Below are 25,837 nucleotides of genomic sequence, written 5' to 3' on the forward strand. Positions count from 1 at the left end.
TTCTTGTAAAAATGAAAACAGCACTATCTTTGTGAAGTCTTAATATTATGAAAAATGAAGTATTTTATGATCATTTTTATGCTTTCACATCAAGAATTTTTCATTTATTTTCAAAGCTTAAAGTATCTTCAGCTGTGATAGCTAAGTAAGGTAACCACCTAGTGCTTCAAAGGATACAAAAGGGTACTCGGCACTGGAGTTTGTGATGAATTCAGTTCTTGTCATATACCACCTGCCATGGCATGTAACAGATCTGTAATGGGTTTCTTACCTTTTACTGTGCAGTAAATGGATTGATAGATTAGGTCTGAGACCAGTGAACCATGGAATCAGAGGTTTGCTGGAAGGAGTTTATTACTCTTTAATATTATTCTTGGTCTGGTGTCAGCCAAGAGCGATGAGCTAAATTATCTGAAAGTAAGCTGGATGCCAAAATCAGCATTCTCCTCATTTATCCACCTTAGTCTTCACAACATCTACTGTATGTATTATGAAGGTTATTATAAGTGCCTGATGGAGACATTTTGTTTTGCTGCCTTTTAATTTGTCTACTAGTATTAGTTCTAATTACTAGACACTGAAGAGACTATTTCACTGTTTATTGCCACAGCAAATCAATTTGTTGTGCTATGTGGACTAGATAAAAATTAGAGTGGAGTGACATGGCTATAATTTGTGAACATTTTCTGTACCACCAGAACAGGCGTAGGTTGTCTTAGCTTGGTTGATCAAGTGTAGAGAAAAACAGATGGGCCCAAAAGTGCAGAAATACAAAGTCATAACAAGGTTATAGTTCATGTATTATAACTTGCCTTGAGTAGAAATTATTCATAGATTACCTGCAATGACATAAAATTTCCAGCATGTCAGTGCAATTTAATTCGAACTCACAGTTGGAACTACTGAAATTGTTAGTGTTGTTATTTGTGGTATGGAGGGAAAATATGTTGGAAAATGAATGCTACAGTTTGACTTCTGTTCTTTCAATTTGAAATAAGAATAGTATAACTTGCATTAGAAGGTTGACATTTTCCTGAGTTTACTTTCATTTAATGAGTGACCTGATTCAATTAAATATAATAAAGTCTTTAGTTATGCTAAATGACCTGTGACAGTTTGTCATAGATGGCGTAAGTCCACATTCATGTTATCATCAGTCATACTCAAAATGCACATATATGTATATACACACACATATATACATATACATATATATACATTGCCTCATGTATAGCAAAAAGAAATTTGATGTAAATGATCATGGACAAACATAGGAATGTCACAAGCTCTAAGGAACAAGTATATATATAGGCTTAATTATTTTTTTTTTATTTCTGTATTGCTAGCAGCTAGTATGAATTAAATTTTTAAAAGCTAAGCAAATTAAAAATATTTATGAAATACAGGCGAGTCATGCAGGAGTAAAAAGTCTGTATTAGCCATTGAGACCATAAAAGCATGATTAAGTATATATATGTGTGTATATATACAATAAATATCATACTATCTTACCGACCATCTTAAAATTTGTTATTATTCCTGTTTGCAATCAAATCCATAATATATTAATCATATATTTAAGAGGTTATGCCAAGTACTTTGAATGTAAGGAGTACTAATTTTCAATACACATGTGCTGACAGCTACATTGAGGTAATATTTGTGCAGCTGAAATTACTAGATCAAATACATAACTTCAGGAAAATCCTTACACATTTTTTTACAACAATGTTCTGTGCATCTGAGAGAGATTTCACTTGTAATGAACAATGCTCAGATACTACTGCACACCAATCAATGGCAATGGTTTGGGATTTCTAAAACTTCAGTTCCAAGACAGACGCTGCCATTGTCTGTCAGGTTTTTCATCCATCTCTATTAAGAAAGACCATAGGGGCTTAAAATCAATGTTTCACTCTTTGCTGTTTACAAGATAAAGTTTATACTTCAATTATATAGACCTGTCTGTATAACAACATGTCTATGTAATTAAAATTCCCACAAATGCAGTAGTCTAAAATAAAGTTAAACTTTTCCTCAACCCTGGATGTAGAGAGACTGAGGAATGGGATGCTGGAGAGAAGCACTGTGGGAATGGATCTGGGGGTCCTGGTGGATGGAAAGCTGAATCTGAGCCAGCAGTGCCCTGGCAGCCAGGAGGGCCAAGCGTGTCCTGGGGACATCAGGCCCAGCATGGCCAGCCGGGCAAGGAGGGGATTGTCCCGCTCTGCTCTGGGCTGGGGCGGCCTCACCTCCAGTGCTGGGGGCACTTCTGGGTGCCACAGTACAAAAAAGACATTAAACTGCTAAAGAACATCCAAAGGAGGGCAGTGAGGGTGGTGAAGGGTCTGGAGGAGAAGCCGTGTGAGGAGGGGCTGAGGGCACTGGGTCTGTTCAGCCTGGAGGAGACTGAGGGGAGACCTCACTGCAGTTACAGCTTCCCAATGAAATCTGGTGGTGTCCTGTTGATCATCAAAGACCATTTCTTCTGGTCTTCTCAGTGGTGAGGGTTCCACAAAACATAGAGTTCAATGGACTAATATATGTTCAGGCCAGGTGGGAATGCTCAGGTACCTCACCCAGGGGAGTTTGACACAGTCTTTCGCAGCAGACTCTGATCTCTTGCATCACTTTATCTCGTGTGCAGTCCTCTGGTGCAAGGCCTTAGGAATGAATATGGGGGACACTTTGGGGGTCTTTGATGGTTTATGAGATGTCCTCAGCTGCCTCTCACATGAATGTCCTGTGTATGTGGCCTTCTTGGGGTGTGGGGTTTTACAACCGAGCCAGTTTGTGTAAGGGAAGATGCAGTCTTGTCGCACACCCAGAAATGCTCGTCCTCCCATCCTGAACCCATCCAGAGCTGATTCTCAGCACAACTGCTGAGTTTGGCTTTCTTTGTAGATTCATTCTTCTCCCCCCAGCCTTTACTTATCCCTAGACCTGAGATAACTGGACAATAGTGTCACCTTTATCTTACCTCACGATCCCATTAGGTGGCTTAGCTCACAGTCCAGTTCCCATCAGGAAGCACATTCACTCACTCACACAAGTGGAGAGTGGGCTTTGGTGGTCACAGTTTCTTTATACAATTTTGCATTAATGTGCAAAGTCCTAAGTTTAAGTCCTCAGCCATTGCAGTCCCTCACAGAACTGTGTGTAACCTGAGGGATATATATGGTACTTTCTGCTGTAAACCAGGGAAAGGACATTTAGAGAATTTTACATTTATTTTAAAATAATTTTCCAGTCAGAATATCCTTCATTAAGAATTACTGAAAGAACTAGACTGCTCTTTGTGGCAGCTTTTGGATTTCAGGAACTGAGTAAGAAAAAAAGATAAAGAAAATAAATTCCTAGACTAGATTTTTAGCAGAGATTTAAGGAGGGTCTTGTGCTCAAAAGTGTCCTTGACAAAGGAGAATTGCTGAGTGGAGAGCAGAATGAATGACAATTAGTTACAAGTAATATATATAAAAATACAGATATTCCAAAGACTGTGATATACATGATCATATTACCATGGAAGAAAAACAAAGCAAATCTTTGGGGTGGGGAATATGTTTGTTTGCTTTTTTAAAATCTAGACAGCCAGATGAAGCAGAAAATTGTTTGGGGCATTGTTTGTTTGGACTGCTTTAGTTTTCTGCATTGATAGGGAAAAAAAAAAAAAAAAGATTTTCTAATAAAAATGAAACTTGAAAACATTACAAATATTCCATTGAGAAGTTTTTGAAAAAAGAAGACCAAATAAACACCTGCCAAGGTCAGGTCCTAGGAGTTTTGCAAGGAAACATGAAATGCTAGATACAAAGCAAATAAAATTCTTCTATATTTAGCAAATAAAATCTTCTATACACATTTTTAGTAGCCTGCTTTAATCTTCCTCTAATAATACAGTCTTTACTCCAACTTTGTCAGAGACACTGTGGCTCATAAATATTTATGAGTTTAAAGGAATTACATAGATTTTGTTTTAAAGTCAATATTGAGTTTGCTAATGCAAATGGCTCAGTTAATTAACTAAATGGCATCCTAAACTGAACTTCTATGAAACTCTTTTGTACACTGATTGTTTTTCATGAAGAAATGATGCATATAAATCAACTTTTCCCTCTTCCATTTTAGATCATTATTCAGTACATGCTCTAGGGACGGTGATTTTGAGCAGATCAAACTTTCTGAACAGTGGCTGTAAGAATTTCTGTTTCATGTAATCACCTTACAAGTGCTATGGAAGTATCAGTTATGATTTATCAATAAGTCTGGATTGATGTTTCTATTTAATGGTTGTTATTACTTCAGTTATTTCTTTATTATCCAAGTTCTCCTTTGGATGACATCAAATCTGCTTTCAGTGTAGTTATGCTCTTTTTTCAGAAATTGAATGCTAAAAAAGAAGCTACTGCTTGATTTACCTTTAGTAAGTGAAAAATTTCATACAGAAAACTTCCTCAATTCTTCATACAGAATGCTTCATTTTTCTCTTTGCAAACAATCTGATTTTTTTTAAACATGATACTATCAGTAATCTTATATTTGAGGCCCATTTACATGAAGTGCTTTGTATATCCAAGTGACCCTCCCAAGGAGGACATACAAAAATAACATTTTTGAAAGCTTTCACCAATATTCCACAACCTACTTTTGCTCATGTTTATTGCAGCTTATCTTGTTATGCATATCGGGATAGCTAAATTTTAATCCATTCTGATTCCTCAAAATAAGATCCATTTATGACCGCTGTCCTATTAGAGTTTGGTGAGGCAGATAGCAAGAGAAAGGGGCACTTTAGTAGGAAAGAAGCTGACATATTTTCACTGCTGTTAAAATGTTGGAATTTAGGATTTCTTTGCTCTGCACTTACCACTAAGAAAATTCTTCATATTATTTTTTTTAATTTACATGTTGGAGAGATGCACATCCTTATCTATTTTCTCAAACAGCTGGGTAATAATGGTATTGTTTTCTCTTTGGTCATTTCAGGAAAACAGGGAAAGAGATTTGAGAAGTGATGTTTGAAATCAGGCATCAGTCACTTGAAATATAATATATACAAGTCATTTCAGTGGCTTTATTTACTTTAATTTATAGTGATGTCTTACTAGACAGACCCTAGAGAAAACATTTCATGTTTTCCCTGTGGGTGTTATGGCCACTGTTCCTATTGGTTGTCACTCTTAGAAAAGAACATCAGCCATCCTCTGATAAAACTTAGCAGTCTTTCTTAAATAGGAGGGAAAGATATAGGATACAAAAGGGTAAGAAAGTCAGTAAACACTGCATAATTATCCCAAGAAAACAAATGAATAAAAGGAGGATGGGGCCCAAAGCAAAAATGTAAAAGAGAGTATTGAAGTGGGACACTAGCTGATGCTCATTCATCCCTGGAGGCATCCCAGAACTTGTAGGAACTCATTCAGAGAGCCCAGAAACAGCAGCTGTGGGACTGTTGTAGCTCCCACCAGCATTGTAATCCCAGCTCAGGGGTGCAGCTCCTGGAGCTGTGAAGAGCAAGCTGGAAGGACTGTGAGTAACACAGGGAAAATTCTGGAGGGCCCCATCTCCACATGTCCTCCTCTGCCACAGAAAGGGCATAAATCTGAACAGCCAGTCATCGTGTCCATGTCCATTACTCCATGGAGGTTTTCCAATTTATGCTTCTGGTGAGCTTCAGAATTAGCTCAGGAAACAAGCTGTTCCCCAAGAGACAGTCTGCAACAGTACCTTGGCTTGATAGGCAGACTTGTAATTACCTTAAACTCATCAGGCTCTAATTTGATTAGCCAGCTTGACGGCTTTATGCCAGGGCGTACAAAAAACCACAAACAGACCACAATGAGCTAGCAAATTAAATCCCTGATAACCAGAATCTAAGGCTCTGATTCCCACACAATGGCATGTGACACATTACTTGGATTTCACAAGGAATTGTCTTGTTAAATGCTTACCTGTAGCCCTAACCTGAGTTGGTAAAAGTTCTTTAATTATTTACTGCTGTTCTTTATATCTCTGTTGTAAAATTAGATGACACTACCATATATCATTAACTGTTTCATATTTACATAGATTTCCTTATTTTTATGTTAAAAATGTTATAATGCTATATTTGTGATATAATTTTAGAGCATGAGAAAATTTGTAAGAAGAGACTGCATTTACTTAAATTACAGTTTACATCTCATCATAGGTGATATAAATAAATGTTTTGAAAACAGTGGTTGAAGTACAGCCTGCCACCAAAACTTAATCATTCATCTTCTGCTGTTCTGGATGGAATATATCTTAGTATATAATTGGTTACTTCCCCCTTTCTCTTCCTCTCCCCAAAACCTCTAAAAATTTTCTTTCTCTCTCCTGTGTTACACCCAAAATACTAAGCAGATTAATTTAAATTTCAGATCTTAAGAAGTCAGCTTGGATTTTTATCTGCCTAGGACTACCTATTTGCTTTCAGTTGTATTTCTGTGGAACTTATTTACATTAATATTAAAGCTAGTAAACATTAGAGATTAACATTCAAAAGTTGTAAGAAAGATGAAACCAATCTTGTATGAAATGAGGCCAAGGTCTGCATAAATTTGGAGTTAACACATAAGGGAAATGAATGCATTTTTAATTGTTTTCTTTCTTTTCTGGGGCTATTCTGGAAAAGCAGATCTTTTCTTATATTTTAAAAGTTCAGGAGGATAGTAAAAATAATTTGCTTCATGGATCAGTCTTTATTAAACAGGATGTTATGAGTTGGCTATACCGAACAATGGAGGCAATATAATATATGGCAAATAAAATTCTTGAATTACAAATATCCCTTGCACTCAGTTTGAAAAATCACATGCAGGGATTGTGTAGAGAGATTATTTTAGTACCTATAAACCAATATTCTCACACCAAATTTTTAAAGAAACGTAGACAACATGAGACAGTTCTGTTCCTTGCATTCTCCCGGCAGGTGGTGGTTTGGTTTTATTATCACTCACTGCTTACATGACTCTGAGTTTGGATTTATTGTCTTCTGCAAAATTTCATCATTAGGGATTAGAAGTACAGGGCACTAATACTTCTGTAGCCAGGCAATATGATAGTAATGCTACCATTAATGCTGCTTAACTTTACAGGGAATGTATTTTATATTGCATGTCTCAGCAATCTCATATTTTACCACTTTCAAGAGGATCACTTTGGTAAAAAATATGCTTAAAAAAATGAACATTGGGAAACCTTACTTTCCATGATACAGAAAACTAACCATTTTTCTTGGCTGCTTTTACTGATGAACCACTATTGTTGTGTATCTGCCCAAGATCTATATTTGCTGTTGCTTTGTTTTTGCTTTTTTTTTTCCAAGTACAGATGGTTTCTCCCCTAGTGTATGTTTGCAATGCTGCCCGTTGTGTAGCATTGTGACACCTCACTTCTCTAGTGAGAAAGAACACTCTGGGAAGGAGAGCACAGAGCTTTGTGTTGGTTTATTTATTGCCAGCCTGCTCCTCCAAGTGATGTTTCTACCATTTACTCCAAAGTGCTTCATGGCTGGATTTGAATTGTGGCATTCACTGATTCTTAATTTCTAATATTGTTGGCATAGAAGAATGTGCTTAGTTATAAATCTGACTGCTTTGAATGCAAATCAGAGAACCAAGTTGCCTGATCTGAATTGATGATACATTTCTTCATTATTTTTCTTCACTGTGTGCATCTGCTTATGCATATATGGATTCAATTGGCAACAATAAACACCTTATAAGAAAACACATGCTTATAAATATCTACATTCAAGATATCAAAAAAGGTTAGCTATAATTCAAGTGATCAATTTCATGTTTGTTTTTTTTTTCCTGATTAAAAATTGAGCTTTAAAACAAGTTAGTATACTGAGATAACTTTTTTTTTTACTAAAAATTACTGAAAAGCCTCATGGTAAGGTCTGAATTTTTTTTTAAGTTTTATTTTAGATTTCTGTATGTGTGTTTTGGTATTTTTCTGGGTTTTTTAGGACAGACTGTGTTTCAATTAAATTGCAAGATACCTGCCATAGTAATTTGATTGTTGGGTCTACTATCTCTTTCCTTTCTTCAGGTATATAAAACTTGTATTTTAACATTTGATATGAATGTATATATGTGTAGCATCAAATTTTTTTGTGGTTTGCTTGTGGTTTTTTTGCTAAAACAATGACTTCTGGTATATTTTCAGGTGTCCAAAGATCTTCCAGAAAAGCAAAAGGAAATAGAGATTCTGCTAAAGGATTTTGTTGAACTTGATCAGCAGCTAAATCAGGTGATATTGTGGGTAACACCTGTCAAGAACCAGCTAGAGCTTTACAACAAAGTGGGTCAGCCAGGAGCCTTTGATATTAAGGTAAATTTTCCTCCATTTAAAAAAAAAAATTGGAATATTTAATGATCAAAAATTCAGCTGCAGCATCAGCTGTATAGTATTCATTAATGATGTAACTTTGAGGTAGAAGTCAGCAATTGTTCCCAGAAGTTCAAAGCTCTATGAATTAAGGAAACCTTTAATTCTTTTCTCCTGAATAGTTCCTAGTGAGAGGGCAGATTAGAACTAATGGTTCCAAGATGATACATAGGTATAACCTATTATTTTTTACCATATTATATACATGAAACAATAGTCCCAAAAGTCAGTGCATCAAATTTTAATATAAAATTAACTAAAATTCATAATATCAATGTTGAACCATTAAAACTATTTCATTAATCCTATTATAACTACATGAAAATCAGAATATTTAGGACTATAATGTAATTCTGTTATTGCAAGGAAAGATCTTTGAGTGCACAGGCTACACTCCAGAATTAATAAAGGAGATTATCTGATAACTGTCACAAAAATATTTGTAATCTGATTTTTGATATATATTTAAATATAAAAAAGATACCTGTATACAGGTTAACTGAGGTCAGAGAAATTAAGGCTGAAAAATACTGTCTAGAATCAACTGGGTTGCTAGGGGTATACTTAGACCTTTTGGTCTTGCCTTTTATCTATATATCTATATTTTATCTATATATCTATATAAGTCTTCAAATAAACTGAGGAAATATTTAAAGTACAATGGATAATTGAAGTCTCTGAGGTTATAGTTTATAGTAACTCAGCATTTGTTCACATAGGGGAAGATTAAACAGAAGATACTGAGTTTTATTTTGTATCAATTTGATGGTGCAATTTGTTTTAGTGGAAAATGAAAAAAATTTAAATTGTGTGAAATGGAATAATACCTGCTCCTGAAGATGTCTGGTTTTGAAGAGCATGTTTGTTCAGTTTACTTTAACTTAGTTTCTGCTAAGGAACTGGTTTAATGCCCAAACACTTTTTAAGCCCTACAATCGCATTATATAAAATACTGATTCTCAAGTCTTGTTGCAGTCCTATAATTGGCAGAATGAGTTCAGCAATGGCATTCACTTCCTTTCTAAAAGAAAGAATTAGTGTAGTTTTTTGCAAATGTCATTATATATGCATGATGTAATTTTGGTTTCAAGAAATCTACAGGTCCTTATCTCCTGTAGTTTAACAAAAATTTTTAGGTGATATGTTTTTGAATTTTGTTCCTTTATTTCTAGAATGATTCCACTATTGAATTTTATATAAATAAAATTAAAATAGGGCTAAATTTCTATAAATTATAGGACAATTGTTTTCCATATTTATGTGAATGAAATGTTCTGCTTGGCTCTTCCATCTTGTGGTGATGTGACTATAATATTTCTGATAAATGGTTGAAAGAACACAAAAAAAATTTAAAAAGAAAAAATTAAAATCTGTAATCCTGAAATGGAGAGAGGGAATAATGAATGCCCTGAGAGGTGGGGTGAAAAATGAAGAACTCCAAAGAAACTCAAATACCCTCTCTCTCTGTGAAAGACTCCACCATATTTTTTTCACAGATAAATTTATATCACATTCCTGTAAAGGTTGATCAGTTTTGGTTGTAGATTATAGATTATTAATTAGATTATAGTTGTGATTATAAGGACTTTGAGTAATATAAAGACTGTAATCATGTGAAGCATATTTGCTTCTTATATGTTATCTATATGGATTGCTTTTAAAAGATATAGATTTAACTTCTTTAATGTGTTAAATTAGGTTTATCCAGACTGTAGGGTTTTTTTGATAGAAACTTCTACATTTAAGACACTTTATTAATTATCTCTGAAGGCAGATTATATCCTCAGAACCTTTTTTAAGATTAGGCAGAGTAAGACCATTAATAATTACAAAACACATTAAGAATCAGTGGACATAATTTAGGAAAGCAGCCTATTCTTGACAGTGTTTCATTTTACACTCAACTTCAAACATTCAGACCCATGCTAACATGCTGTCTGTCCTACTCTGGGTCAAGCCTGGACATACACACCCTCTTGAATCACTGTTGAATTATTTATATATTATTTGTATTTTTAAGTTACTATCCTAATTGCAAATTAAATTAATTTAAATTGCTATGGCTGAAGTGTACCTTTAAAAAGGTAAGGATGTATATCCTACCTATGGAAAGGATGTGTCTTTTGGTCTGGTATTCCCAGATTCTGTATAAATATTCAGTATTTATTCTACAACCATTTTAATGCGTTCACCAACACCCAGAGAACACTGAAGTATCTCCTATAGGATTTCATAACTCCTTTTCTCAGAAACAAGACTGAGGCTTATGATCACCTCCTAGAGTGAAAAGCACAGTGATAATATTCTTAGAAAAGGGACTGGATGCAAAATTTTGCAAAGAATCATTTTGGATATTCTAAAAGCTTGGAAGCTATGAAGAAGAAGTTTAAAACTGACCATAGCACTGGTAAATATAGCAATGGAGTGAAAAAAATCAGATTCGTGTAGGTCTTCAGGAAAACCAGACTACTCTGATTGTAGGAATTGATGTAATGGCTTGCAGATTTTAATTTTAAATTAATTTGGGACATTTTCTTGTATGAAATTTCTGTCAATGTTCTTCAGATTCCTACTAAGCCTTCAAAGTAAAGTTCCCCTTTCTCCCCAGCAATTAAATGCTCTCCTGACTCTTTTGATTTCTAAGTTGTTATTTCAGGAAAAGAGTTCCAAAATTAACATGAGTAGGTATAAATTTTAAGTATTGTAAGAATACTAATTTCTAAAAGCTGAAAAATATTGCATGTTAAAAATTTTCTGGCCTCAGAAGCAGGTTTAAATAAACAATAAGAACACGTGAGATTGTTTCGGAAGGACGGAAAGACGACGTGGATATGTGTTTAATTTAAATGGATGGCTGGGGTGTCTTTAGCTACTTAGCAATATTATGTTGAAGTACTATGCCTATCTTAAATTAAGTTTCTTGAATTTTTACTTACATTTAGCGAATTTCAATTACAGAAATTTGCAGTAGCTGAAATTGAAAATTGATAAACTAAACTGTATCTAAAATACAATATTCTGAAAGAATTTTCCAAAATACCATATTTTTTTTCCTCCCAAAACCATAATAACCTTTGCTCTGACATGCAACGATAATCTGTTAACTATCATTGCATTTTCTTCCATAAATCAAGGGGTAAAATAAATGCAGGTTCTTATCAAATAATATTGATCTATATAATACATGCATAATAAGTACATAAAGGAGAATATCTGTGAATTTAACTTTCACAACTCTCACTGATAACATTCCTTTTCTGTGAATTAATACCAGTTTAAAAGCTCATACCTTTTTTCCACCTGCAAAAATCAGCTATTAAAAGGAGATGAGAAGTCACTTAAATTTACTTAGAAGAAAAATTAAATAAAATCTCAAGCAGTGTTAACCTTTAATGGTGGCACAAAAGTAATTCTATGAGAGTAAAAAAGGTACAGCCAAAGGCAAAATTATTACATGTTGTTACAGAGAACTTCACAAAGTAAGACTTTGAAGACACAATGAATAATTGGGCTTGGCGACAGGTAGAGCAATTAAAATCCCTCCTATAGCTCTTAAAACGACATCTCTATTAGTAATTAAGAAGTGCCCAGGACCATTTTTTGGCCTAGAGGTTAACTGGTGCAGCACAGCTTGCATCCTTTCAGCAACAATCCCAAGTCCCCCAAGGGGACCCTTGCATGCAAAGTGCCTGCTGCTGTATCTGTGGTGGATGCCGATCCCTGACCATGCCTGGGCATTGCCTCAGACCCTGCCGTTTGTCCCATGTCAAAAGCAAAGCTCACAATTGAATGGTGTGGGCAGTTATGCTGAATAACATGAGCATATGCCCTTTCCCTTTTAAGTTCATTACTTCTGTCACCATATGAAAAATCAGGGAAAGATGAAAATTAGTTACACAAAAATAAGAGTTAAGATCCAATTATTAGAGATGTCTCTACCTAAATTAAGGTGCAAACATGATCATATGATGAAGTCAATAGTACATATTTTATTTAATTGTAAAATGTGAGGTAGAGAGATAGAATGAAATGGAAAAGAGGGGAGAGAAAGAGAGAGACAGAGAGAGAGACAGGTTAAGCAGAAGATAGGCACTACCCATGGATCCAGTAGTGTTCTGTTATCTTCCTTCACCCTGGGTGTCCCAGTGGTGGGGGTCCCAAGTTCATTTAAAACCTTTCACTATTTAAAGACTCTTGCAACCAAAGGAATTAATGTTCATTGGCTAAATAGTTCAAGGTTCCAGATGCTTAATGCCTACACTTGAATCCTAAGTTTAGTTCAAACGTACATAGAGGGACAGGCTCTTTCCTACTTCACAGTATTGCAATTGGAAAACAGAAGAATGGAAGATGCAGACATAAGGACATTGGACAAGTTAAGCATGTTCCTTGGTCACCCGTGTGGAGTAAGATCTTGTGGTGACCAAGGAACATACCAGGTGACTTCACAGTTTTACAATCCCTGGAAGGTTCTGGGTCCTTTGAGGTTTTGGGCAGCATCTCAGCTTCTAAAGTATGTGCAAATGCCAGTTTAAAAAGCAGCAGAAAATGTTAAGAAAAATATGAACATCATTAAACTGTGGAAACAAACTTTTTAGATATTCAGTCCCAGAAAGCATATTGTAGTTCGCAACAGCATTTACTATAAAATACATTCCCTGCTGATTTGTTTTTTTTCCTTTCAGCTCATTCTGCTAACATAACTCTATACTTCAAAGAATTACAGTATGGCTCAATAAAATCTAATATATTTTATGCTACTATGATTTGTCTTTGTAATTTTCTTGGCCACAATTTAGAGGCTGAAGTTCCACATTTAGGACCCTCACCCTTAGTTAAGTATGACAATTTTTAGCAGTAGTGTCGAAAATCACACTTTTGCTTTAATAACTCATTTCTCAATACAAAACAAATGTATGTATTGAGTAAGAGTAGAGAAAGGATTCTTCATTCTCAGGATCTGGAAAGCCTCTGTACCAGTGTTTACTTCACTCATTATTTTCATCCTTAATTATAATTTTCTTCTAGAAACTATCAAATAGAATTTTTTTTTTTTTAAATTTAAGAAACTATCCAAATAAATCAACATTGAAATACAGATTTGCAGACTACAAACTAAATGTATTAGGATAGATCTTTGTTCTTTGTGTTGAATATCTTTTTTACCACATTGACGTGATCATTTCCAATAATAGCATAATACGTAGACTGCACCTGTGAAATACTCATATATATGCATGGGGAAGACATGAAATCTGCATCTATAAGAAAGTCTTGACTCCTCAGCTACTTGTGAACACTGGAACACTTCCAGGTTTGCAGTGTACCAGCTTCTCATGCATGTAGAATATATTTCATATTGTGTCTTTTACAACTCTGGTTTCACAAGCTTGACAGTCTGGGTGACTCTGTCTGGGTTCATTCTTTGACCTGGGTTTACCCTCATTCTGATAGTTATTTTGCATGATTTAGTATTCATACTTCACAAACTTAGATGATATCATCATGAATTTCCAATTTTACAAAATGGTGTCAAGGAAATAGTGCAACAGTTATTTACATTATAGCATGGGAAAAGACTGAATTACTTAACAGAACAGCTCTGTTTACGTTGCAGCTTCTGCCAGCACTGGTGTCTAAGCTGTGGGTGTTCCAGCCACAGCCATGGCAGAACCTTTCACCAATGACACACTGAAGTTCAGCTCCTACTATGTGATTGTGTTCTACAAGCTGGTACTTTTATCAATCACTAACTTCTCTCAATACTATTGACTGTGTAATTCCCTAATTTTCCTGGTCCTGCTTTCAGTTTATGTTGATCAGCTTTATTTTTCTTAACCATTTTAATTCCTCTGTCAATAAAAATCCACAGCTAAAGATGTGCATTTTCTAACTTGTGCACATTCAAATGTCATGGTTTTGCTGGTTGTATTGCCACAATCTTTATTCACATAAGTAAATCTGAATCCTAGGAAGTGATGGCTGCTTTTCAGCTCATAATGCAACCATATCCTCTCAGTGTAAAACTGAGGCCCGCAGGATAACATGGGTGATATGAAATACTGTTAGTGAAGGAATTTTGACACAAGGAAGCTTATTTAGCATTTTCAGATCTTCCTGGCTCCTGACCCAAACAGCACTATCTCCAATTTTGACTTGCTTCTTGAGCTCTCTAAGGGTAGCCTTGCTTCTTTGAAGTCTGCTGCAATTTCATAGTATTTTGATATATATTTCCCAAGGTACTTTGGCAGTATTTGGGGCTAGAAATGTATGGGATATCTATCAAACACCAGGAGAGACTAGATTTAACAGCAGAGAAAGCTGTGTAACAATTACTGAGGTGTGGACATCCGTGAACTTCTAAGAGGATGGTCTCAACCTTCCCTTTTAATCCAGGCACCACTGACAAACATTTCTCCAGGTATTCTTTTTTTAGCTAAAAAATTTAATATTAAAAAGAGCCCTAAAAACAAGCCCACAAAAATACTGCTGGGCTATTAAAATATTGTATGAAACATTTATACAGAAACAGTTACAAATCCTGCATGCAGTATGGCAACCCTGCAGCTGCCTGTGAAAAGTCAACAATGTGTTGTCTGTGCGATACACATAGAATTAGTGTAGTTGGTTCAGTGTAAGGTCAGAAGATGTTACTCTGGTCATCCCGTCAGACCTGCTCTATAAAGTCATCCTTTCAGTTTTCTGGCTTATTTTCTGCTTGAACAGCAACACACTTCTCTCAAAAATAATAATTAAAAAATCCCAGATGAAACCAAACCAACCAAGACTGGCTTCTAATTTCCTCATATGAACAGTCATCCACATCTCCTGGTAAATTACTTCAACGGTTGAGTTAAAAGCCTACATATTTTTCCTCAGCTGAGCTTATTTAACTCCATCTTTCTGTCACTGCTTTGTTTGTCAAACTAGAGAGAGATCTGCTACTGTATTAAGAGACACTAATTAAGTTATTTCCTAAACCCTGTTAGTTGACCATCAGTACTGTTCTAATTCAGACAAGAAAGCAAATATGAAGTATCTAATTAGTAGTAGTTCAAAAAGCAATTATTGGAGTGGTCAAAGCAATTATTTTTTGGTCCTGATACTAATGTGGTTATCTTTAATCACAAGCTTTTTTTGGCTAAGTCAGATAATCAGAGTCTAAGTTGGTGGCAAATGTTGCTATAATGGAAGTTATAGTCGCTTCTGCATTGTCTCTTTAATGGAACATTTAAGGACATACATGAGCACTTTGAAATGTGTTTATTCTGATCCAGTCATCCAGATTTAATATACTTAAACCTTTTAGGGATACATTATTCTGAACATGTGGATGTAGACCTATACTTTACACTTTGAAACAGCTTTGCCTACGGCATCAACAATCTGTGGAGCTCCAAAGTTATGGCTCAAGGAAGTTGTGCAAATACTGACCTTTATATCATCCTACTGACTGTTCTGCTGAGACTTGTTTACTTCAATTGTAAGAAAAAAAGGGAATCTTGGAAGCGATGCTGCTCTATTTGACAGCTTAAGAAAATACCTTCAGAAAATCTAACCACTTTTTTTTTCTTGATTTTTCCCAGTTTTCTTTTCCTCTAAATATTTATTTCCTCATAGTCCCAATTCTATTTATGACAAGACCCCACGTCATTGATTATTTTTAATAGGGTTTTGATTATTGATTCCCAGATGCCTGACTTACAGGAAGAACCCTAGAAATCTTCAAAACTTGGTTAAATTCATGATGTTTTTGGAAGAACAGAGTGAGAATAATAGGGTTTTCTTAAGTATATAAAAATCGAAATGACTGGATAAGACAGACCAGAAGTAAAAGTTTTTGTATTACAACCTACTGAAACTGTGACTAAGATAAAATTAACATTTTGCAATCTGTTACAGTCAGATTGCACTTTTTAAATGTAGTCTGTGTAACATTTGTGGTGCGCTAAGGCTTTAGAAAAATACTTTAAGTGGGAGTTAAAAGCATTTTTTAGAGGAAAAAACCTCAACTTCTTTCTAATATGTACATAGTAAAGCTGTTTCATTTTGTTGTGATGTAGTCAACAAAATACTATTAGCCAAAAACAATTTTAGAACCCCAAATATGTAAAGAATGAAAAGTGTGTTTTCTAGTAAGATAAGAAAAGCTTACAAATAGGCTAATGCTTATATGGTTTTGGTTGCTTATAAATTTTAGCTGTTACTGTGGATTATTTACTTTGTTATTTAGTGTTTGAAATCTAAGGGTCAGTATTTTTATAAAGTCAAACAGTCTAAGTCTTCTGAAAAATTAAATTTGCATATTTCTTCAGCTCTGCTCAATTAGCATAATAAAACTTGTTTTCTTTTGCTCTCCAGTCATGCAGTCCAGAAACACCTTAGTTAACCTAGAAAAGAAGTATCTAGTACCTCTGAAAGCTTTTATTACTGATAGAAATCTTTATTTAATAACATTTTCAATTATTTTTTTTCCATCTGAAACATTCCAAATTTCTGAGGCAGTGTGATATTTTTACTGAATTCCTACTTCAAAAACAAAATTTTGAAAGAACAGAAATGCTGAAGAAGGACTTGAACAGTATTTTTTTTTGTAGTCTTTAAAAAAGTCCTGGAAAATACTCTAATCTTGCCATGAATTCGTGTACTTTAACTTTGACTAGTGGTAGTCCAGAAGGATGAATTCTATATTCTATGTATTATCTATTTTAAGTGATGTTTCTCCTTCTTAGTTATCTATTATATTCTTAAAATCAATACTTTTTGATTGTTGAATTAATGCTAAATTAGTGGAAAAAAGTCCATTAACTAGTTTAGGTCAAAGTGTCTATTAAACAGAAGCTTTTTTTTTATCTCTGACTTTTTTTTTCCCTTGGTCAATGGCAGCAAATGTCAAAAGTACATACAAAACTTCTTATAAAGAAATGAAAATACAGATATTTACCCAACCTTATCCATATTCCTGGTTGGAATTCCATATTGTCTGGTTGAGCAAACTGCACAGTGTAGTAAAGGCAAACTTCAAGTAAACAGTGTTTAGGTTTTCTTCTTTTGCATTTCTGGACTTTATTGTAATAATATGCATATTACCATTGCATACATTTACATAGGGCTCATTTGCATTTAATACTTTCACAAATTCCTTGCCACTGCAATGATTTACTGCTTTCAGGATGAAATGGCCTGGGATGCTCAGACTGATTCCAGTTCCCCTGCTGTTAGAAGAGGAACTGAAGCGCTCTATTCCAACCTGAAGAGACAGCCCCATCACTCATGTTCTACAAACACCTGCAGCTGGTGCTCCTCACCTCTGCAGGAGAGCTCAGGATGTGTGGGATGGAAGGAAGGATATGGGGAGAGGGCATGGAGGAGAGGAGGGAGGTGGTAGTGTCTGATCCTCCTCCTCTTCCCTGTTGAAAGCCTTAGGAGTCATCATACCTCCTTCTAACCATAGGAGGAAGTTAAAGCTGCACTTTCTGGGCATTCTTTCTCGTCTTTACTTCAGCACTGCCATTTCCCCTGGAAAACAGTTTTTCAGGGTGATTGTGCCAGATTTAGGTTATTATAGATGATGAGGACATGGAAAGGATGGGCAGAAATGCAAGTCCCATTTAAGGAATGGACGGAGAAATGACACTTCTGGATAGGAAGTGAGTTGGCAGAAATTCATATTTCTACTGCTAGCTCACTGAAAACCCTGATCACCCCTTCAAATCATCTTCTCCAGATAATATAACAAACCACTTTATATTTTCCAGGAACCTTCAACTCCAAATCCTCTTGCAATGTCATTGGGCCTTTCTCCCTGCTTATTGAGTTTCCCAATCTCTTTTTTCCCTTTACTCCCTCCTTACCTCTGGATCATCACACACTCCACCTGTACTCCTCTGCACTCGAGTCCTTTTCCAAGGCTTATACAGCCTTGATTTTTGCTTATTCTACTTCAAACTCTCTCTGGGTGTAGAATATATATCTGTTTACTCTCTGTGGTGGTCACTTGTCATATGTTCTAAATAGCATATTAAGTTTATTTTTGGCAGATAAACACTGGCCATCTTTAACAAAAAAAAACAAAACTCTTTATTTTTTAAAAAATAACATGTATTTGGATTTTGTCCTGATAATTTTGAATGACAATAAGAAGGCTGTCAACTCTTGTCAATGACTTCATTATATACTTGACAACTTTAAATCAGAACATAAAAAAAGAGCATGACTGAGGAGTAGCAAACTTAATTCTAGATAAATAAAAGAAAATTACCCCACAGGAGAGAATGAAAATGTCAAATGGACATGGCTGTACTTTTCAACCATCAGTCATCATTTGTCAGTTTTTTTCTTGACAATCTAGGCTCAGATAAGTCAGATTTTAACACTTTACTGATTTACCTTTTCATTTTGCTAATATATTTTTAAAGGACTAGGTTTATATACAATAAGAGGTAGTGTAATTTGTCTATAAGAGCATATTAGGAATATGTACCTCAGAAATCTGTGTCATATTCTGCCATCAATGCATGATTTGGCAAAAGGCTGAACTGGGAAAACTTCTGATGATGAAATTTAAACTATCTATATCTTGGTATTCTGTCCCTAAATCAGCTACGGCCCTTTCCTAAAATTTTCTTAGGGGACTTAGAGGAACAACCTGATCAATATTTTGTTTGTGAATTTGAACATTTTAATTTTAAACAGTGTGTCCAAATCTCTTCTGAAGAAGCCTTTCCCAATTGAAAAAATATTAAACAATATTATCTGCAGGTGTATTGTGAAAATATAGCAAAAATTTCCCAATTAGTAATCCTTATAAATTTAATATATAACAGACTTTGCAGTTATAAGGCTGGATCACAAGCACTGTGTCTCAGCATCTCAGGAAAGGAAAGATTTTGGAAAGATGATCAAGTATTTGATGTGTAGTAATGTTTTTATTTGAAATAATGGATAATAAATCAAGATGTGATTTCATTGCTGAAAACATAAGAAGTGTGGGGGAGTTGGTTAGAAGTCAGTGATAAAGTACCTCAGCTTTGGTTTTTGGCTTCCTCCTTGTACGACTGATAACAGCTCAGGTACTCTTCAAAGTGTGCTTAATATAAGCAAACAAATAAATACAAAAGCAAACTTAGAGAAATGACAGGGCAGTTTACCAAGGCTCTAAAGAAGTCAATACCAAAACTAGAGCTCTCTTCAGTGTAGTTAGGTTTTCTAACATAGGAAATTTCCTCTCCTATTCAACAAAATGGTTTTCTAACATTCTCACCAAATTTTTCATATGTTCTTAACAGAAAACATTCTATCTGTTCAAAACACAGTTCATGGAAGGTCTAGGATATATTCTTGATATTACTATTTATAAAACAGTCACTCTTCTTTTGTAAGATGAAATATTTTTTCTCTACTGATCACAAGTAATTTAAAATACTGGAACCTGAAGAAGAGCTCATTCAAATGAACACTTACAGCTGCACAAGTATTAGCTTTGGCTTGCTTTGCTTTGAATTGATTGCTATGTAATAAATATTAGAAACAGGCAATGTATGTCTTCAGATGTTTTTGTATGTAAGAAATAATGTAAATTTTTGGTACCTGATAGACATTTGAATGTTTGATTTGGCTGATATTATTTTGGCTGATATTTGAGCAAAAATTGTTTGGTTTTTTTTTTACTTTCTGATTTAGGTAAAAATATAAATATATGTCTGAAGTTATCTTAGTTCCTTCTCACACTAAAGTTAGTGATAATGTGGAAATTGCTCAGTTCTGTTGCAGATTTTGTGCTAAACGTCCAAGTAAATGCAACTTTGATATTAGGTATAGTGCTGTAAATCTTAACTCTTGTGAGATGCTCTTGTCAAGACAGTCAATGCATTTCACTGGAAAAAATTTGCATTTCAGGTTGCTTGGCAGGGCAGGTGGGAATACTTTCTAAACAGTTGTTGTGGGTTAATGATGGCAGGCAGTTCAGCCCCACACAGCTGCTTGCTCACCACTCTCCCTCCCCTGTCCTTACCTTCCCAGTGGGATGGGTAAAAGAACCTTAAGAACCATAAGAGCAAAGATGAGAAAACTGGTTACATAAATTTATGACATAAAGACAGTTTAGCAGGTAAAACAAACCTGCCCATGCAAGCAAAGCAAAGAAGGAATTAATTCACCAGCTCCTATGGGCAGGCAGGTGTGCAACCATTTCCAGGAAAGCTGGCCTCATTTGTCTTGGAAAGACAGACTCTTTTACTCCAGATGTCCCCCTTTCATCCTTCCCCACAGCTTTTATTGCTAAGCATTTTGTCACATGGTCTGGGATATCCCTTTGGTCAGATGGGGTCAGCTGTGTCCTCTCTCAGTTTGTTGTGCACCTCCAGCTGTTTGCTGCTGGAGCAGCATGAGGAACAGAGAAGGCCTTGAGTTTGTGTCAGTGCTACTCAGCAACAGCTAAAAGATAACTGTGTTATCAACACTGTTTTTGTTGTAAATGCACAGTGCCATCCAGGCTGCTATGGAGCTGTACTTAATACATCTGTGTAAACCTGGGCCCTGCTGAATAGCATTTGCTTACTAGTTCTTTTCATTCTTTGTAATAATGATTTATTTTTTTTTTTTTCTGGATGAAATCAATTGTTGCAATTCTAAAAAGATCAACTTATTTATGGAAATTAAAACAAAAGTGCCACCACCCAGAGTGTGGATATAACTTCCTCATTTTAATTTGCAAACCAGACAGTTGAAAATGAGTCAACAGCATTCTTTCCATACTATAAGAACATAAATCTTATTTACTGGAATTTATTTCTGCTTTGGCAGTTGAAGTAACTTACTGGAGCAGTCTTTGCCAGTGAAACTGTTGGAAGATAAATGGTAGAAATACATGTTGATGTACATTCTTTTAAAATGATTTATGAAAGACTAATATCAGAAGATAGGCATATCTAAAAACATGTTACAATCAACAAACCAATGCTAGACCAATAACAGATTTTGATTTCTTTTCTAATTCCTATTTATAGCCAGAAACTCTTCTGAAAATGATTCTTCTACTAAACTTGAAAAGAGTATGAAAATTTGCAGATAAGCCCTGACTAAGAATGAGAATAATAATAATATAAGAATTTGATGGTAAAATAAATAAATACATCAAAGCTTCCATCACAATTTAAATTATTTTAAAATCAGTTTATTGAATAAAACTTCATTATTTGTGCAATAAGAGAGAATAAATTCTGATTTCTCTTTCCTGTTTACAAGAAGAAATAAACAATTTTCATGACTCAATATTTTCATAATTATCACCAAATTTCATTTGCCAAAGTGCCTGTGGTGTGCCCCATATCTGCTACTGTGAAGATCTAAATAACCTTTCTTCCTCCAAAGCTGCTACTTTTTAGCATCTAAGAACACAGAACACTAAGAGATGGTTAGTAAAATTATTATTAGTGACTTCCCTTACTTTCTTGCACGAATTTATCATTTTGCTTTTCTGCTAAATTTCCTTTTTCTCTGTCAGTTCTTTGGGTTTATAATTATCTCTTTTTTATTATGCACTGGAAATAAGAGGATCTGCAGTCTTGGTGGAACAGAAGCAGCTATATCATCCTGTGTCCTGTACAGTCTCAGAATATTCTGAATCACATCAAATCTCAAAGAATTCTTCTGACTGCACCTTTTTGCAGTCCAACTGGATGATTAACTGTGCTTTATTGGTATATGACCACCATAGCCAAATTGTTTCCATACACTGTATCTGCAGGTCATGTCTTTACAGCTAATAATTTCATCTATCTTCAGTACCTCCAGGAAATTTCCTTTTCAGGACAGACAGCTGCAATGGATAGATAGTGATTTCTCTGTGTGGGGAAAAATTACTATATTTCTTGTCCTCTAGAAGTACAGAAAAAGCTCACAAATTTCTGATAGCCAGCAGGAAAACATGCTTTGGATAAAACATTTCACTCTGCAGAGTGGTAGGGTTTGCAATTTCAGGCGCTTTGCATGGCTTAAATTTTGGGCTTAAATTTTGGGATCTTCTTAGTTCCATTTCTTCGTGGAGGATTTCCTTGCTCTTTTATTTCCTTTCCTTTTCCAGTACTAGGAGTATGACATATTGGAGGGAACAGAATGATGAAAACCACACCAAGTTTTTTAAGATATTATGCTGGCATATTTTACGAACTGCACAAAGGCTGCACTCATAGGTTTACAAAGTAGTTATAAACTCTAAAACTGCACTTTTAGAAAACAGAGGTCCTTCATGTACTGGTCTTTTCTGTATAAGAATTTTTCCCTCTCTCTAATATTTCAAATATTTTCCACATAGGTCAAGAGTTACATATGTATCAATTTTCCAGATTCTCATTAAAATCAGATGTCTTTTATTTGCATACTTTACTCTATAAAGCTGAATTTATCTCACAATATTCTTCTTTTCTGCATTAAGATAACTTCAAACATGGGCTTGGGATCAAACTTTATTCTCACACATTTAAAAGATCAGACAGTTAATGTAACAGGGGAAAGTATTATTATTTTATTTAATCATTAAATTTGCATTTTTAGAGTAAAAAAAAATATAAATTATATATATATTAGATAAAAATTAAATAATATATAATTTCTGTGTATCTATAATATAATATCTAAAGTGATTCTCAAGAATGCTGTTGACTGTACTATCTGACCTGCCATCAAGATCTGATGTTTACTGTGGTGTAGCTGAACTTTGATGTATTTTAATTAAGTCTCCTCTGACCATTCTTCTTTGTGATGCTTTAGTTTGTTATCCTGCTTCATGGATGGGAATATGCAGAGCTGAGTCAAAGGAAAAAATGAGGTCATTGTTTTAGAATCAGAATTCTTGAAAATGGGAATATATACTTGTTTTCTATCTACTGACCTTTTTTTTTTTATGCATGTGAGGAAAAAATGAGGCACTCAGAATCTCACCATTTATTTATATCTTTTTCTTGAATGTGTAGGAATGGTACTTGTAAGATAGGTATGAATGTTTGCTGGAATTTCACATTTACAGCTGTTAATAAAGAAGGATACTGTTGTAGGTTACTCCTTCCAAGGGGAATTGGTGTATCCTGTATACAAACTGGATCCATCACACAGGGAAGTCTTTTGCCTCCCTGAGGTCCAGATATGGTTAAGAGACTGCCTAAACTTTGATTATTAAACACTTCTGGTTGTCCAAGTCAGCAGCTTCAAGAAGTTCTCGAGCAATCAAAAAGGGACTTCAGGTCCCTGGGATGACTGGTTGAAAGGACAAGAACAGAAGTGGTTTCCCTCAATCTCTTTGATAGCAGGGAGGAATGATGAAAGGTTTGGGAGAACCCACTTGATCACTCTATGGCCTAAAGATTGTTGTCATTGAGGAAATATTGGCCTTTTTGGTCATGGGATAGTTTATACAGCACCAGGCCTATTGGAGAAAGATGGAATTCACTTGTCTAAAAGGGAGAAATGTTTGCATTTTGCAGGCAGCACTGAGTTGGGCAGGAGTGTTGATCTTCTGGGGGGCAGAAAGGCTCTGCAGAGGTATCTGGACATGCCGGGGCAATGGGCTGAGGCCACAGCCTCAACAAGGCCAAGTGCTGGATCCTGCACTGTGGTCACAACAACTCCAGGAAGAACTGCTGGGGGAAGAGTGTCTGGAAATGTGCCCAGAGGAAAAGGAGCTGGGTTTGCTGGTCAAGAGCAGCTGAACATGATCCAGGTGTGCCCAGGGGCCAGGAAGGCCAAAGGCAGCTGGGCTGGATCAGCAATGGTGTGGCAGCAGCAGCAGGGCAGGGATTGTCCCCCTGGACTCGGCACTGCTGAGGCCACACCTCAAATGCTGTGTCCAGTTTTGGGCCTCTCACTACAAGAAAGGCACTGAGGGTGTGGAGCGAGTCCAGAGAAGGGCAGCGGAGCTGGGGAAGGGTCTGGAGCACAGGGATGGTGAGGAGCAGCTGAGGGAGCTGCAGTGGTTTAGCTTTGAGAAAAGGAGGTTCAGGGAAGATCTTATCAGTCTCTCAAACCACCTGAAAAGGAGGTTGTAGCCATGTGAGGATCTTTCTCTTCTCCCAGGCAACCAGTGACAGGACAAAAGGAAATGGCCTCAAGCCGAGGCAGGGGAGATTCAGGTTGGACATCAGAAATAACTTTTGCACTGAAAGGATGGTCAGGGATGAATATGCTGCCAAGGGAAGTGGTGAAGTCACCATTCCTGGAAGTGTTCAAGATGCTCAAGTTCCAAGCATTTTGTGCTATGGTTTAGCTGAAATGGTGGTGTTTGGTCAAAGTGTTGCCTGGAATCAGAAGAAAAACTTTTCCAAACAATGTTAAAGTGATATATATAATATAAATATAATCTATTTTATAATATATAATATAAAGAGCAGCTCTTTAATGAAAGTTTTCAGGTGCACAGATACAGATATGAATGCAATATAGGGTTTCTACTATTTTTGAAAGGTTAATTAGTCCGTCTAGGAGGTACACCTAGTAGGAGAACAGTTCCCCTGGTGACCCACCCTTGGGCACCTTAGAGTGTCTCCAGGGGGTTCTTTGTCTCTCAAACCCTGGTGCAAAACAAGATGTCCTTGCTAGAAATTATTTTCTTGAAAATAAAACTAAACAGAACTTTAAGAGTGTGACATAATGTGTTAGAAAGAGTTAGTATTGTTCTAACATATGAAAAAAGGTAAGAAAGTTCTAGAAACTATAAAACTATATATTAAAAATCTACAAAACTATAAATAAATGAAAAAACTAAAACCTTTAGGCTTCAAAAGTTGGAATTGAATGTGGAGGTCTTTTCCAACCTTAATGATTCCATGTGCATGAATTAGGAGAACCATCTCTGAGAATTCTCTTTACAAGTTATGCTCTTCTATATCTAAATTACAAGGAAATCATATTTAAATGTAGTATATGGAGATTTATATAATTAAATATTATTTATTTAATAAAAGTTTATTTGAAATTAAAAGTATCCAGTTTTAGAGTTTAGATTTATTATATTTGCTTGTTACACATCACTGCCTTGTCTTGATCAGTAAAAGGAAATTGCTCAGTGTTTCTCTTTTCCTGTGAATATATTATCTTCCTTAATTTTCATTTAGCGTACCATCTTGCTAAAAAGAGGTCATGAAACAACAAAAAATTTTGAAACAACTCGCTATATTAATTTCAAAGTTATATTTTTTTATTTGAATGCTGTAATTAAGATTCCATTGTATTTCACTGTGTAGACACAGGTTTAATTATCCTGAGCTTCTCCTGCTGTCCCTGCAGAATCTGTCCAAAGGATGTAAGCTCATGGGGAAATTGCTCCCAGAAATGTTACCAATGTTACCAGAGAAGGTGAATCAGTGCTTGTGATTAATATAAACCAATACTCGGTCAAAAATGGTGCTGATATGTTTATAGGTAGTTG

At 35.4% G+C, this 25,837-nt stretch overlaps 1 protein-coding gene across 13 annotated transcripts in view; it reads left to right on the top strand.

Moving 5' to 3' along the window:
* DMD (dystrophin) overlaps window positions 1–25,837 on the top strand; it is a 1,134,919-nt gene that overhangs the window by 768,723 nt on the left and 340,359 nt on the right. For all 13 annotated transcript variants that reach the window (XM_015620877.3, XM_015620912.3, XM_015620930.3 and 10 more), the window contains one exon: window positions 8,197–8,361. In XM_015620877.3, coding sequence (XP_015476363.1) covers window positions 8,197–8,361 — 165 coding nt within the window. The remainder of the gene's footprint in view (window positions 1–8,196; window positions 8,362–25,837) is intronic.

This window comes from Parus major, chromosome 1 (assembly GCF_001522545.3).
Source record: "Parus major isolate Abel chromosome 1, Parus_major1.1, whole genome shotgun sequence".
Taxonomy (NCBI): Eukaryota; Metazoa; Chordata; class Aves; order Passeriformes; family Paridae; genus Parus; species Parus major.